This window comes from Urocitellus parryii, chromosome 2 (genome assembly GCF_045843805.1).
Source record: "Urocitellus parryii isolate mUroPar1 chromosome 2, mUroPar1.hap1, whole genome shotgun sequence".
Classification (NCBI taxonomy): domain Eukaryota; kingdom Metazoa; phylum Chordata; class Mammalia; order Rodentia; family Sciuridae; genus Urocitellus; species Urocitellus parryii.
The window spans coordinates 91942942-91958474 of record NC_135532.1 but is presented as its reverse complement, the minus strand read 5'-3'; the positions used below and the strand labels follow the sequence as shown (position 1 = coordinate 91958474).

The 15533-nt window shown below is 39.6% G+C and overlaps 1 protein-coding gene and 1 pseudogene across 3 annotated transcripts in view; one reads left to right on the top strand and one right to left on the bottom strand.

The window, feature by feature from the left end:
* Qrich1 (glutamine rich 1) overlaps positions 1-15533 on the top strand; it is a 47684-nt gene that overhangs the window by 19961 nt on the left and 12190 nt on the right. For all 3 annotated transcript variants that reach the window (XM_026383857.2, XM_026383855.2, XM_026383856.2), the window contains 4 exons: positions 2505-3539; positions 12306-12483; positions 13058-13212; positions 14496-14610. In XM_026383857.2, the coding sequence (XP_026239642.1) occupies positions 2505-3539; positions 12306-12483; positions 13058-13212; positions 14496-14610 (1483 nt within the window). The remainder of the gene's footprint in view (positions 1-2504; positions 3540-12305; positions 12484-13057; positions 13213-14495; positions 14611-15533) is intronic.
* LOC113179310 (small ribosomal subunit protein eS6 pseudogene) lies at positions 9146-9898 on the bottom strand (annotated as a pseudogene).

Here is a 15533-nt window from a genome sequence, read left to right as displayed (position 1 = left end):
GCTCTGGGTTTGATCTCTGGCACCAAATAAATGAATAAGTAAAGTATACAGGACTTAGGGATGTAGCTCAATGGTAGAGCACTTGCCTACTATGTGCTAAGCCCTGGGTTCAATTCCTACTACTGCAAAGAAATAAAAAACAGTATATAGTTCAGTGCGGTTTTTGTATATTCAATGAGTTTTTACAACTGTTTTTACAACTGGTGGTTAATATTTTAACCACCCTATTAAAAAATATCTATTCCCATTAGTAATACTGCATGTTTTCCCTAACCCCTACCCTTCCTTGCCCCTGTATCTATAAGGTACTAATTTACTTTCTGTTTCTATAGAAAATAGATCTTTTTTGGTCATTTCATACAAACAGAATCGTATGATGTGGTCTCCTGTAATGGACTTCATTAGCTTAATATTTTGGATTTCTTTCTACCTTTTGTTTTATGAATAATGCTGCAGTGAACATTTATGTACAAGTTTTTATGGATATTTTTATTTCTCTTGGGAAGATACCTGGTAGTGTATTTGCTGAATCATGTGATTTATTTATCATGTTTGTTATGTTTGTTATGTATTAACCTTTTGAGGAAGTGTCAGACACTTTACAAAGTGTGACAAAGTGGCTGTGTCAACTTTATATATCTTATATAAGCATTCTGATTTCTCCACATCGTCAGCAACACTTGTAGATTTTTTTTTGGGGGGGGGGTGCAGGGGGACTGTGTCTGGATATTTTGCCGAGGCTGGCCTGGAACTTAGAATTCTTCTGCCTCAGCCTCTTTAAGTAGCCAGGACTACAGGTGTGTGTGCCACTATTCCCAGCTTGTCTTTTTTTATTTTAGCCATCCTAGTGGGTATCATTGTGGTTTTGATTTTGATTTGCATTTCCTTAATAACCAGTTATGTTGGCCATTTGTATATGGAATTTTGTGTTTTTAATAATTATTTATTTATTTTTATGTGGTGCTGAGGATCGAACCCAGGGCCTTGCATGTGCTAGGCGAGCGCTCTACCACTGAGCCACAACCCCAGCCCCTTGTTTTTGTTTTTGATAGTGGAGATTTAACGTAGAGGCATTTTACCACCAAGTTACCTTTTTGTTTTTTATTATGAGACAGGGTCTCTCTAAGTTGCTTAGGACCTCACTAAGTTGCTGAGGCTGCATTGAACTTGCAATCCTCTTGTCTCAGCTTCCTGAGCTGCCTAGGATTACAGTTGTGCACCACCACACCTGGCTGTATATTTTTTTGGAAGAAACCTCTATTCACATTCTTTTTTTTTTTTTTTTTTTTTTTTTTAAAGAGAGGAGAGAGAGAGAGAGAGAGAGAGAGAGAATTTTTTTTTTAACATTTATTTTTTAGTTATCGGCGGACACAACATCTTTGTTGGTATGTGGTGCTGAGGATCGAACCCGGGCCCGCACGCATGCCAGGCGAGCGCGCTACCGCTTGAGCCACATCCCCAGCCCCTCTATTCACATTCTTTTCCATTTTTTTGTTCATGATATGAGGAAGAGGTTTAACTTCATTCTTTGCATGTGGATATCCAGTTATCCCAGCATCATACTTGTTACCTTGTGTCATGTGTATCTTTCTGTTATTAGATTGATTTACAACCTCATCTGCTTTCTTAATATCTGTCTTTTGTTTTGTTTTGTTTTATTTTCTTTTCCCTTGTTTTCTATCTTCCTAATTTCTACCTGTAGTTAGGGAAAGGTTTTTTTGTGTTTTTTTTTTAATTGCATAGTATGTATAATTAGCATCTTTTCCTGCTATTTTGTATGCTGAAATAACAGTAAAAAGACACAAGCTACATTGTTACCCAAATGTGTTTCTAGCATATAGTAATCTTGTTTAGAATAAATTATCTGGATTCTTTGGAGTATTACTAGTATTTTTAAATGACTTCTCCATTAACAAGAGTATCTTGAGTAGTCTAAAGACACATGCAACAGTGCTTGAACTTAAAATAGCAAATTTGGAAATTACTCCAGAGGAGATTGCAAGAACTTTGTCCCTGTTATATTTTCTACTTGTTCATAATAGGAAATAGGTTTGATCCTGAGTTAAGCAGTTGGGAATGGGTTGTGTTTGTTTTTTCTGGCCTCGTAGAATAGGTGACCCCACTCTTTTTGTCACTTGCTCCAGAGATAAAATATTTCTAAATCATATATTCATAAATTATATACTTGTACCACTGTATTGATATACAAAAAGCAAAGGGGTTGCATTTTCAAATAAACTTAAAAATTAGCAAAATTTCTGATTAATTTTTTTCTTATACCCAATTGACTGACTGACTTGCTCTCTAAGGTAGGTATCTCTCTGAATGCAATGTGATGCTGAAGAACATTTTGGGGGATTGTGGCATCCTTAGAAGCTTTGTCTGGGCTGCACCCCCACCCCCTTTCATATCACACAGGGCCCCTATCTGAGATTTTTGTTTTCCCGGGGGGCTGGATTCTCAATATTGTCTGGCTCACTCACTGGTGAATCTTGTTGCTGCAGGTACAGGTGCAGGTACAGCAGTCTCCGCAGCAGGTCTCGGCTCAGCAGCTCTCCCCGCAGCTCACCGTTCACCAGCCTGCCGAGCAGCCCATCCAGGTCCAGGTGCAGATCCAGGGCCAGGCACCGCAGTCAGCAGCCCCTTCTATCCAGACCCCGTCTCTACAAAGTCCCAGCCCCTCGCAGCTACAAGCAGCCCAGATCCAGGTGCAGCACGTGCAGGCGGCCCAGCAGATCCAGACTACAGAAATCCCGGAAGAGCACATCCCACATCAGCAAATCCAGGCTCAGCTTGTGGCTGGCCAGTCTCTTGCTGGGGGTCAGCAGATTCAAATCCAGACCGTGGGTGCCCTTTCCCCACCACCATCCCAGCAGGGCTCACCTCGGGAAGGGGAGCGGCGGGTTGGCACGGCCAGTGTCCTCCAGCCTGTGAAGAAACGCAAAGTGGACATGCCCATCACTGTGTCCTACGCCATCTCAGGGCAGCCGGTGGCCACCGTGCTGGCCATACCACAGGGCCAGCAGCAGAGTTATGTGTCTTTGAGGCCAGACTTACTGACAGTAGACAGTGCCCACCTGTACAGTGCCACTGGGACCATTACTAGCCCTACAGGAGAAACTTGGACCATCCCTGTTTATTCTGCCCAGCCCCGGGGGGACCCTCAGCAGCAGAGCATTACCCACATTGCCATTCCCCAGGAAGCCTACAACGCAGTTCATGTCAGTGGCTCACCCACAGCCCTGGCAGCTGTAAAGCTGGAGGATGACAAGGAGAAGATGGTGGGCACCACGTCTGTAGTGAAAAACTCCCATGAAGAGGTAGTGCAGACCCTTGCAAACTCTCTCTTTCCAGCACAGTTCATGAATGGCAACATCCACATTCCAGTGGCTGTGCAGGCCGTGGCAGGCACGTACCAGAATACAGCTCAGACTGTTCATATATGGGACCCCCAACAGCAGCCGCAGCAACAAACTCCCCAAGAACAGACGCCACCACCACCACAGCAACAGCAGCAACAGCTCCAGGTTACTTGTTCAGTAAGTGAGACTTACCTTTAGGGCATGGGCACCCTGCTTCCTCGGGGACCTGTGAAACACAGAACTTGCCTGCAGTGTCAAGCTTGTTTTCTGCCAAAATGTTAGTCTTATAGTGGTAAGAGTATTTAACATTTTGAGGAAGGAAGAGAAGCAGCTGATTAGACTATAAAACAGATTGTAGCTTCTAACCACCTGATGGTTCAAAATGATCAGTAACTACTTTGTAATTTTAAAGATTTAAGTGTTGAATGCCTGGAACACTTCTTTTGTATTCTCTTAGGAAGAATAAGCTTAGAGGTAGGGATAAATAGGATACCCCAAAGATTGTTTGCCTTCCATGTGCTGTTACTTTGCATCACAAGTGAACAACTCTAGTGAAACCCTTATAGTTTAGCACATAGCTTGTAAACTCATCATGGTGGAAAGGCTATGAACCTTCTCTGATTATTGTCTATAATCAGTGTAGGTAAGTTAGAAGATAAAAAAAAAAACCTCCTAATAAGCCTGTTAAAAGTTAACACCTTTGGGAGCCTTGAGTAAGTTACCTATAGAGTGGTACCTCACAAGCATATTTTTATCTTGCTTGAAAATAGTCAAGATAAGCCTTGGTTAATTGGATTTTCTGACATGGCAGCTATGTTGAAAACTTTTTTTTCACTCCCTCCTCCAATTCTGGTTTTTGAACCTGGAGTGCTTTACCACTGAGCTACATCCCCAGACTTTTTATTTCTATATTTCATTTATTTATTTTATTTATTTATTTATTTTTGTAGTATTGAGGCTTAAACCCTTGAACCCAGGGGCTCTCTACCACTGAGCTACATCCTCAGTCCTTTTTATTTTTATTTTTTTAAAGACAGGGTCTTGCTAAGTTGCCTGGGATGGCCTCAAACTTGGAATCCTCTTGCCTCAGCTTCCTGAGTTGCTGGGATTATAGGTGTACATGCCCATGTCCAATTACTTCAAAATTTTTGGATTGCAGAAAAGTTCTCAAAAACTGTTGAAATTTCAACTTTAAAATTGTGTATCTCTTATTGTTTCTAATTATTAATCTCAGGAATAGCTCAGAGGTGTGAATAGATTAATCTGTTTAGGCTATTAGTAAGCTTTCTTGACCCTTTTCTAGTAGACTTTTAGAATAGCATACAGAACCTCTGGTCTTATGGGACTGCTGAAAGTAGCGTGTCTCAGTGGGCATAGGCTTCTGGGAATGCATGTGAAGAAGCTGGCACAATCAAGTTACATGAAGGACTACACTCAGAAACTCAGACCATAAATTACTAATCAAACTAAGCAACTAATTAAGTAAAGGCTGACCAGTTTAGTTTGTTTCATGGAGAAAACATTGTATCATCTTGGATGACTTAATAAATACCTGGCTGTCAGGCCTAGAAGTAGAAAGAGATGGTCTTTTTAAAAAAAAAAAGTTTTTAAGTGTAGATGGACACAACACCTTTATTTTTACTTATTTATTTATTTTTGAGTAGTGCTGGGGATCGAACCCAGTACCTCACATGTGCTAGGTGAGTGCTGTACCACTGAGCCACAACCCCAGTTTGAGATGGTCCTTGTTTAACTGAGTCTAGTTGTGAGAGTAAGAAGTTGCAATTTGCAAGCCTGGAGCACTGGTGCATGCTTTTAATCCCAGCTACTCAGAGACTGAGGAAGAAGGATCACAAGATCAGGGTCAGACAGGCAATTTACTGAGTTCTTGTCTCAATATTTTTGGGAAAAAGGGCTGGTGATGTAGTTAAATACCTGGCTGTCAGGCCTAGAAGTAGAAAGAGATGGTCTTTTTAAAAAAAAAAAGTTTTTAAGTGTAGATGGACACAACACCTTTATTTTTACTTATTTATTTATTTTTGAGTAGTGCTGGGGATCGAACCCAGTACCTCACATGTGCTAGGTGAGTGCTGTACCACTGAGCCACAACCCCAGTTTGAGATGGTCCTTGTTTAACTGAGTCTAGTTGTGAGAGTAAGAAGTTGCAATTTGCAAGCCTGGAGCACTGGTGCATGCTTTTAATCCCAGCTACTCAGAGACTGAGGAAGAAGGATCACAAGATCAGGGTCAGACAGGCAATTTACTGAGTTCTTGTCTCAATATTTTTGGGAAAAAGGGCTGGTGATGTAGTTTAGTGGGAAAGTGCTTGAGTGTGCTTGCCTAGAAGTATAAGGCCCTGAGTTTGATCCCCAGTACCACCAAAAAAAAAAAGGAATTCATGATTTCTTTTCTTTTGAATTATTTATAAGGCAGCGTAATTAAGAATGACAGCATGATACATAAACAAATTGGGAATTCAGAAATTCTAGGTTAAAAGTTAACAGAGCTACTCAGGAGGGGCTGAAACAGAAGGATCACAAGTTCAGACTGAGGAATTTAGGGAGACCGTGTCTGAAGACAAAAAGGCTAAAGGTGTAGCTTTCAATCACCCATTCAATCCCTAATACTGCCAAAAAAAAAAAAAAAAGTAAACAGTGGTGTCTTTAGAAAATAATTTACAGCATTTAAGCTGTAAGAAGAATGGAACATCATAAATACAGAGATGAACCAAAAGGACATTGCCAAAGGCAACATAAAAGGGGAACCATGAGAGAGGAGTTAGGATAGAGGAAGGGGAGTGATGTCTTTTCAAAGTGAAGAGTTGGATTAGATCTGATCTGTGGTACGAAATCTGAAATTTCTGGATAATGTGACGAGCAATCAAGCAGAGGTATATAGAATCAGAAGATTTGTAATGCAGCTCTGCTCAGCTTTTTGTTCATAAAGCTTTCTTTAACCTAATGGTTCAATTGCAGGTGAGGCTTTCTTTGGAGCTTATTGTTCTCTGTAATTTATCTGTCTAGGCCTTCTAGTATGAGAAGCTCTTTTCTGGAGTTTAGTGTTCTTCAAAGTCTCTCTTTTAGCAATCTTACAGGAATTTATGTCAGGTTTTATTATCAGAAAAACTGAGAATACCCATCACAAGGGAAAGGTGAGTGTGTTTGTATAGATCACAAATAAGCCTCTCCTTTTCTTATCAGGCTTTGGGCTGTGTGTTGGGGAATAAAGTTAACAACACAGGCTCCTTTACCTTAGGATCATTTAGAACGCAAGGAGAAAATAGATATGTTATATGAATTGAATCCTAAGGAGAGCTGGTAACAGTGTTGTGCTCTCTGCTGCCTTGGATTGAGGAGGGCAATAACCTTTTATGAAAGCTTTCATATTTTCTGTTCTTAAAACCAGATTTATGGTAAAACTTTCTTTTGATCTGATATCCACCTCTATCTGTTGCTCCATTTCTCTGCTTTATTCTTTTTTTCTCAGGAGTTCTTAAAAGTATTATCTGCACAAGAGGGCTCTACTTGTTTCCCATCATTTTTTTTTCCCCCCCAAAATAGAGAATCACTGATGCCCAGACTGGCATGGAACTCCTGGATATAAAGTGATCTTTCTGCCTCAGCTTCTCCATTAATTAAGCCTCTGTGCTCAGCTTCAGTTTTCTTATTGACTCCTGTCTGAATCTGTTCTTGTCTGGGTGAGCAGTGACATCTTGTGGCTAGAAAATGGGCCCATTTGTCGTCATGCCCCTTCCCACCCTATCCCATCTTTGATACTGGGTATTGAACCCAGGGGCACTTTACCAGCCTCAGCCCTTTTTATTTGTTTTTACTTTTGAGACAGGGCCTTCCTAAGGTTCTAAGTCTGGTCTTAAACTTGTAATCCTCCTGCCTCATCCTCCTAAACTGCTGGGATTACAGGTACTCACATGTTTTGGAGCAAAGGTTTTCTTAGTGACTTCTAGAATAGCCACTGGAGTCAAGAAAAACGCATACTAGGGTTTTTGTTCAAATCACTACAGAGTCAGTCAATTCTTTGCCCCAGGCTGTGGTTTAATGCATTTCTGTACTCTTGAGCCTAAGACAAAACTTTGCATACATGTTTGTTGAATTGATCAAATATATAAAACTGGGGTATTTTGGGGCTGGGGTTGTGGCTCAGTGGTAGAGCGCTCTACCACTGAGCTACAGCCCCAACCCCAAAATCTGTTTTATTAAGCATCAGATGTATACCTTGATTAGAAACCCATGTAGACATTAATAGTATGGACCTAACATTATGTAAAGGTTATTATTTCTACCTTTTTTTTTTTTTTTAATTGAGGTCAAGTCTTGTTATACTATCCAAACTAAACTCCTGGCTCAAATGATCCTCCTGCCTCAGCCTCCTGAATAACTGGATTTACAGGCATATACCACCACACTTACTGCCTATTTATATTTAGATTTTAGACACTTTCCTGTCTGTTTATTTAGACACCTGCCTTTCTGGTCTGTTTATGTAAAACCATCACAGTTCTTGGTGGGGGGGAGGATAATGAAATTTTTTTTTCCATTTTAGAAATGCGAGAAAATAGAAAGTATTTTGTCATTTTTCATATATTCCTCATTCTTTTTTTTTTTTAAAGAGTAGGGGGAGAGAGAATTTTAATATTTATTTATTTTCTTTTTTTAGTTTTCGGCAGACACAACATCTTTGTTTGTTTGTATGTGGTGCTGAGGATTGAACCCGGGCTGCACGCATGCCAGGCGAGCGCGCTACCGCTTGAGCCACATCCCCAGCCCTGTTCCTCATTCTTTTATGGTTCGAGTATAAAGGATAATCAGGCTTATTTACATGGTTGTTTGTATACTCATTCTATACTTCTGGGTCTTGTTTCTTTTTTCTTAATTATGTAAGTAAAATAAATTTATTTATAGCCTTTTTTCTATAATTTTATTTATAAATTTTTTATAAATTTATTCCTTGAAGACCAGCAGACATTTTTTTAAAATATATATGACTTTATTTTATTTTATTTATTTATTTATTTATTTAAATTTAGACCTGGTCATCTTTTTTTTTTTTTTTTTTTTTAAAGAGAGAGTGAGAGAGGAGAGAGAGAGAATTTTTAATATTTATTTTTTAGTTCTCGGCGGACACAACATCTTTGTTGGTATGTGGTGCTGAGGATCGAACCCGGGTCGCACGCATGCCAGGCGAGCGCTCTACCGCTTGAGCCACATCCCCAGCCCTATTTTATTTATTTTTATGTGGTGCTGAAGATTGAACCCAGGACCTTGCACGTGTGAGGCAAGTGTTCTACTGCTGAGCCATAACCCCAGCCCCATGTAGTCTTAGTTAACATGTTTAATGTCTGCTTTGTAGTCCATTTATATGGATATAGTATAATTTGCCTAATGGTCCCTTTTGTTGGACCCTCTCGTTAATTTTTTTAAAATATTTTTTTAGTTGTTGATGGACCTTTATTTTTATTTATTTGTATATGGTGCTAAGAATCGAACCCAGTGCCTCACATATGTTAGGCACTTGATCTAACACTGAGCCATAACGCCAGCCCGCTCACATTAATTTATGATTTAGATTTTTCTTTAATGCAAACAGCTTTTTAGTATCAGATGTACACCTTGATTAGAAGGCAATTCATCATTTTTTCTGTTCTTTTTCTGGATACTGGGGATTGAACCCAGGGCACTTTACCACTGAGCCACATCCCCATCCCTTTTTATGTTTTAGTTATTTATTTTTGAAGGTCTGATCTTATTTGCTACTCTTAAAAACTCTTATTTTTGACTAGTCTCAGAAGTAGAAGCTTGCAGAGAGGACAGTCCACATCTCTTGGCAGTCTGTTCCTGGCGCTTTTCTTCGGCCTCTTTCGTTCTCTTGGCCAAAAATTTGGCATATTCTACCTGTTCCTTATTTTTCTTAGTACACTGTTTCTTCAGAGCAATACATGGGCGCTTGTGTTGCAGGACACATGGAATAAGGAGACACTGAATCTTCTTTGGTGCTTCGGTCCTGGGTTTTTTTACCTTCTTTGTTTAAAGGTTTTCTGACAACACATTGGCAGTCATCATTTTCCTTAGAGAGATTGAAAAGTTTGCAGATTCTGCTAGCTCTTTTGTGTCCCAGCCTATGAGGTACAGTAGTATCCGTAAGTCTAGGAATATCCTTCTCTCAATTTTTTTTTTTTTTTACAATAACCAAGTTGAGAATGCTCAGATTGGCATTCACAGTGCAACCTCAAACAGATTTGTGCTTCCTCTCTCCAGTTCACCTTGGTCTATAACAGGAATGCCTCTTATTCAGTAGCAGGCAAACACAGCCGTGGGTCACAACACTGTGTTTCATGAGGAAACCTTGTTTGTGGTACCTGCCACTGATTAGGACCACATAACCCTTCTATTCTTCACCCAGAGCATCAGCAGCAACTTCTGTGGCAGTACACTTCTCATGATAAGTACAAAGTTTGCATTCATCATCCACTTCAATGAGTTTCTGGCAGCCAGTAGCTGGAAGGAGATATTCAGCTTCATCTTGGGCAGCTTTATTTTTTATTTTGAGATAAGGTCTCACTAAGTTGTTGAGGCTGGCTTTGAACTTGTGATCCTCCTGCCTCAAGCCTCCCAAGTCTCTAGGATTACAGGTGTGTGCCACCATGCCTAGCCATCTTATGCATCTTTTTTTGTTGTTGTTGTTAAATTGTTGATACATCTTTATTTTATGTATTTGTTTATATGTGGTGCTGAGGATTGAACCCAGTGCCTCACACATGCCAGGCAAGTGCACTACCGCTGAGCCACAGCCCCAACCCCCTTATGCATCTTGATACATAAAATATTGGTGATTTCCTTAGGATAGAGTTCCAGGTCAAAACATGGACGTTTTCTTGAGGCTTGATACATAACACCAAAAACTGTATTGCTCTATTTCCCCATTTAAAAGTATCTTATCAAAGCTAATAGAATTTTATTTGTTGGTAAGCAAATTTGTGTCATGTAGAAACTATTTTTGCCTTCAGTTGGAATGATTTTTTCATATTCCTCAGCCCTTTGAGTAAGGAGGTGTTGATTGTGGCATAAAATTTCTGAACTCAAGGGGATTTGATCAGAAAACAGAGGTATAGTATGTATGAGACCCAAGAACTTACACTTGTGCCCAACGCAGTGGTGTACACCTGTAATCCCAGTTGCTCAGGAGGCTGAGGCAGGAGGATCAAGAGTTCAAAGCCAGTTTCGGCAATGGCGAGGCACTAAGCAACTCAGGGAGACCCTGTCTCTAAATAAAATACAAAATAGGGCTGGGGATGTGGCTCAGTGGTTGAGTCCCCTGAGTTACCCTCCCCGCAAAAAACCAGAAACAGAAACCTGTACTTGGCATCTTTGTGTCCATCTAACCTTTTGGGGATTGTGACTGAGACTGATACTCCGTCTCTTTTCCATGTGGCTTGGCTGTCAGACCATTGATGATGGGGCCATTCTTCCTTTGAAAGGAAGAAGGTGTAATATTGTCTCCTGTTTTTATAAAATGGATTATGTCCTTATGAGTGTGAGAATCTTAATTTCAGAAGAAGCATAGAAAAATTAGAACCTTATAGCTAGAAAAACTGTAACAATTGTCCTGTCTTATATCTTACAATGGCAGAGGAGACAACACCACTAATTCTTTGTGTTTCTTGATAGTAGTCCTTGCTTAGTGGTGTACACCTATTATCACAGCAACTGAGGAGGCTGAGGCAGGAGTGTTGAAAGTTTGAGGCCAGCCTTAGCAACTAGGCAAGATCCTGTTAAAAAAAAAAAAAAAAGAGGAACAAACAATGCCAGAGGCCCAGTGTGGTAGTGCATGCCTTTAATCCCATCTGAGGTAGGAGAGTCATAAGTTTGAGGTTGGCCTGAGCAACTTAGTAAGACTGTCTCAAAATGAAAAAATAAAAGGAGGATATTGGGGATATAGTTCAGGAGTAGAGCCCTTGCATAGCAAGTGCAAGGTTTTGGGTTCAAGCCCCAGCATCACCAAAAAAAAGGAAAAAAAAAATTGTTAACATCATGCCTTCACCTTACAACAACTATAAAGTTCAATCTGTTGGAATAAGACACAGTTGTAGATACTCTCAAAATGTAGTCCTGAGGATTTTAAGATGCAACTAAGTTTAAGCCTCAGTACTTGGCACATTTGCTACTGCAAGTAAGATCTGCAGAGTAGCAACCTTGATTCTAATTGGAAATTTGTTAGAAAGGCACAATCTTGAGTCACATCCCAGATTTTTTCAATCAGAATGTGCTCCCTCCATTCCCTTGTCCATCCTGGTACTGAATCCAGGGGCATTCTGTATCCCAACCCTTCAAAAAAAAATTTTTTTTTTTTTTTAATTTTGAGACAGGTCTTATTAAATTTCCCGGACTGGCCTTGAACTAGGAATTCTCCTGCCTCAGTCTCTGGATAGGGAATTAACTTTTTATTTGTAGTTTTAGAAGTATTGATACCTAGGTTTCAGAGACATATTCTAGGGTTAGCCAGGGTATTGTTGTTTTTAAATAAAGTACTGAGAAGCCTTTTTCAGTTGCCTTTGCTGTCCCAAGAATAAGTACCCAGAGCTACTTCAAGGTAGAACAATAAGAATAGAGGGTTTTTTGTTGTTGTTGTTTATTTGTTGGGTTCTTTTGGTATGAGGAATTGAACCCAGGAATGCTTTATCATTGAGTTACATCCTCAGTCCTTTTATTTTATATCTTGAGACAGGGTCTTGCTAAATTACTGAGGCTGGCTTCGAACTTGCAATTCTCCTATCTTAGTTTCTTGTCTCTGGGATTATAGGCATGTGCCACTGTGCCTGGCAAAGAGATTTTTTTTTTTAGTTAAATGAATTTAATATTTTCTTGGAAATTTGCTAAAGGACCTAATGTACAATAGTATTAACACATTCTGATGGTTTTCCTCTCATAGGCTCAAACTGTCCAGGTTGCTGAAGTTGAACCACAGTCACAGCCACAGCCTTCCCCAGAACTTCTGCTTCCAAATTCTTTGAAACCAGAAGAAGGGCTTGAAGTATGGAAAAGCTGGGCCCAGACCAAGAATGCTGAACTAGAAAAGGATGCTCAGAATAGATTGGCACCCATTGGGAGTGAGTGTTTGGGGAAGATGGGAGATGTCTATAATCTAAATAACAGGACTATAGTAATCTGGCTCTGTAGAGAGCACCCTCTTAAATAGTATGCTGCATCGTGACTATCAGCAAGCAAGCCTGACCCTGTACAGATGATCATGATTTGTGAGGTTTGCCTAAAACCAAGCATTTTTATATACATGGCTTTCTAGAGTCAATGTAGCAGACCAGAGCAAAGTGACTTTTAGGAAAAAACATGAGCCCAGTGAGTGTTTTCAATGCCCTTCTTTGCCATTAGATTTATATACTTTCCCATGTTACAGAGTGGATTCTGTTTTTTTTCCCCCTGCTTTTACTTCTTGATCCTAGTAATAATTTGGGGGATATATGTGAGATGAGGCAGGTTATAAGAAAGAAACCCTTGATGTAATATATGATTACTGCCTTAGTAGGCCGGTTTTGATCATAAATAGAAATGAACATTCCTGTACCAGCAACCTGATTCTCTGAGCCCTCCTTTCAGGAAAATGAGTACCCAATAAAGAGACATCTATACCCAGACTCCCACTCACCTTTGAGACTTGTGTTATAGGGCGCCAATTGCTACGATTCCAGGAAGATCTCATCTCCTCTGCTGTGGCTGAGTTGAATTATGGCCTCTGTCTAATGACACGGGAAGCTCGAAATGGAGATGGTGAACCCTATGATCCGGATGTGCTCTACTATATTTTCTTGTGTATTCAAAAGGTAGGAAGCACCTCTACATAGAAGTATTTTTAAGCTCTGTTCCCATTTCGTGTTTGCTGATTAGTCAAGTTTAGTAAAATGACTAGAAGTGAAAATAAATTCTTTTTTAGCTATATAATGAGTTTTAAAATAAATTGTTTTAATTGCGAAGACCTAAATATTAGTGATCTAGAGCATTTGGCTAGCATGCACCAGGCCCTGAGTTTCCTTCCCAGCATAGCATCACAAAAGAAAATAAAGAAGAAAAAGGAAAAAAAGACCTAAATGTTCACTTTAGACCATAAAATGAGCAAACATCTAAAATCCTACCATCTAGCAAAACTTCTATTAAATTATTTGGTTATTACCTTAGTAGCTTTTTTTTTTTTTTAATCACAAAGCATTTCACACTTTTCTGTTAAAATGAACATTGTTTTTATTAAAAAGTAACTTATTTAGAACAAAGTCTGGTGCTAACATAGCTTTTCACATTAATACTATGTTAACACAAAGCAATTATTTGAAGAAGTCTGATTAGAATTGTATGTGAATATTGTTAGACTTTTAGGACACATAATGTGAAGCATAAAATAGGAGCTCAGATTGGCAGTTTGGGAAGCATTTTTTAGTATTTGAATTCTTTTGGAGAATTCATAATATGATTGAGTAGGACTTACTTGTTTGGGAATTTGGTGCCTGGTCCTGAGAAAAGCCTGCCTCCCACTTTGTTCCTGTTTCTTTCTGGCTCTAACCCAGCTACCATGTGAATAACATTACATGATCTCTTCACTTATGCTATACCCAGTCCTCGGGTTGGGGATGTGGCTCAAGTGCTCACCTAGCATGTGTGAGGCCCTGGGTTCAATTCTCAGCACCACATAAAAATAAAACAAAGATATCGTGTCCACCTACAACTAAAAAAAATAAATACATTTAAAAAAAAAAGAAAAAGAAAGGTATAGTCATCTCCATTTATAGACAAGAAAACTGAGCTCCAAGTTAAAAGCTATATATCTATTATTTAAATAATATACTAGTAAGGGGCTGTCCTCAGAGCTTATTCATCATTTTGTTACCACAGACTATGCCTTGCTTAGGTAAAATAACATTCAGAAAATCATCATTGATCTAACTCTATAATGTTGTGGGAATCAGTTCACAAGATTTGGATTACACTGTTAGATAGACTGGACAGTTTTGATGTGGTAGAGAGAGGTAGTGGTGCTAGTGGAAAAATGTTTATTTCTCCCAAAAGTTTATTCAAGAAACAACGAATAACTTTCATTGATTGTTTTACTTTTTAGTATCTTTTTGAAAATGGAAGGGTAGATGACATTTTCTCCGATCTTTATTATGTTCGATTCACCGAGTGGCTCCACGAAGTTCTGAAGGATGTTCAGCCTCGGGTCACTCCACTTGGTAAGTCTTTGGAGCCTTTTCCCATTTGAATTTTAAAACATAGGCTGTGTTGCACCAAATGTGGTGGCACACTCATATAATCCCATCAACTCTGGAGGCCGAGGCAGAAAGATTGTAAGTTTTGAGATTAGCCTCAGTAATTTAGTGAGACCCTAGCAACTTAGTGAGACCCTGTGTCAAATAAGAAATAAAAAGGGCTGAGGATGTGGCTTAGTGGTTAAGTGTTCAATCACCAGTACCTGGAAGGAATAAAAAAAAAGGCAGTTTCTGTGGCTGGCTATGATTATAGTAAGGGGCCATGGGACTTATAAATCCCAGGCAACGGTATTGGCCTTGGTGCTGCTTTGCCTGATATCAGAAGGGGCATTGCTCTTCAGAGAATTCTGTTAGTCCCAGTGTGGCAAGGACCCAGAGACATGCGAAACTAGTGGAGTGGTTTCTATGTTTTTTATTTTTATTTTTCTATTAAAATTTATTGATTGACCAGGTGTGGTGGTACATGCCTAAAATTCCAGCTACTCAGGAAGCTAGTGCAGGAAGATGGCAAGTTTGAGTTCAGTATGGCAACTTAGTGAAACCTGTCTCAAAATAAAAAATAAAAATGTCTGAGGATCTAGTTCAGTGGTAAAATGCTCCTGAGCTTATTCTCCAGAATGGGGGTGGGAGGTGTTATTATTAAAGTCAGAATCATAGCTGGGTGCAATAGCTCATGCCTATAGTCCCAGCTACTGGAGAGGATTACTTGAGCCCAGGAGTTCAGGTCAGCCTGGACAACATAGTGATACCCTATCTCAAGACATAGCTGGGTATGGTGGCATATTCTTGTAATCCTAGAAACTCAGGAGTCTGACAGGAGGACTGCATGTTTGAGGCCAACCTGAGCAACTTAGACCCTGTCTCAGAATAAAAAGGGCTGGGTTGGG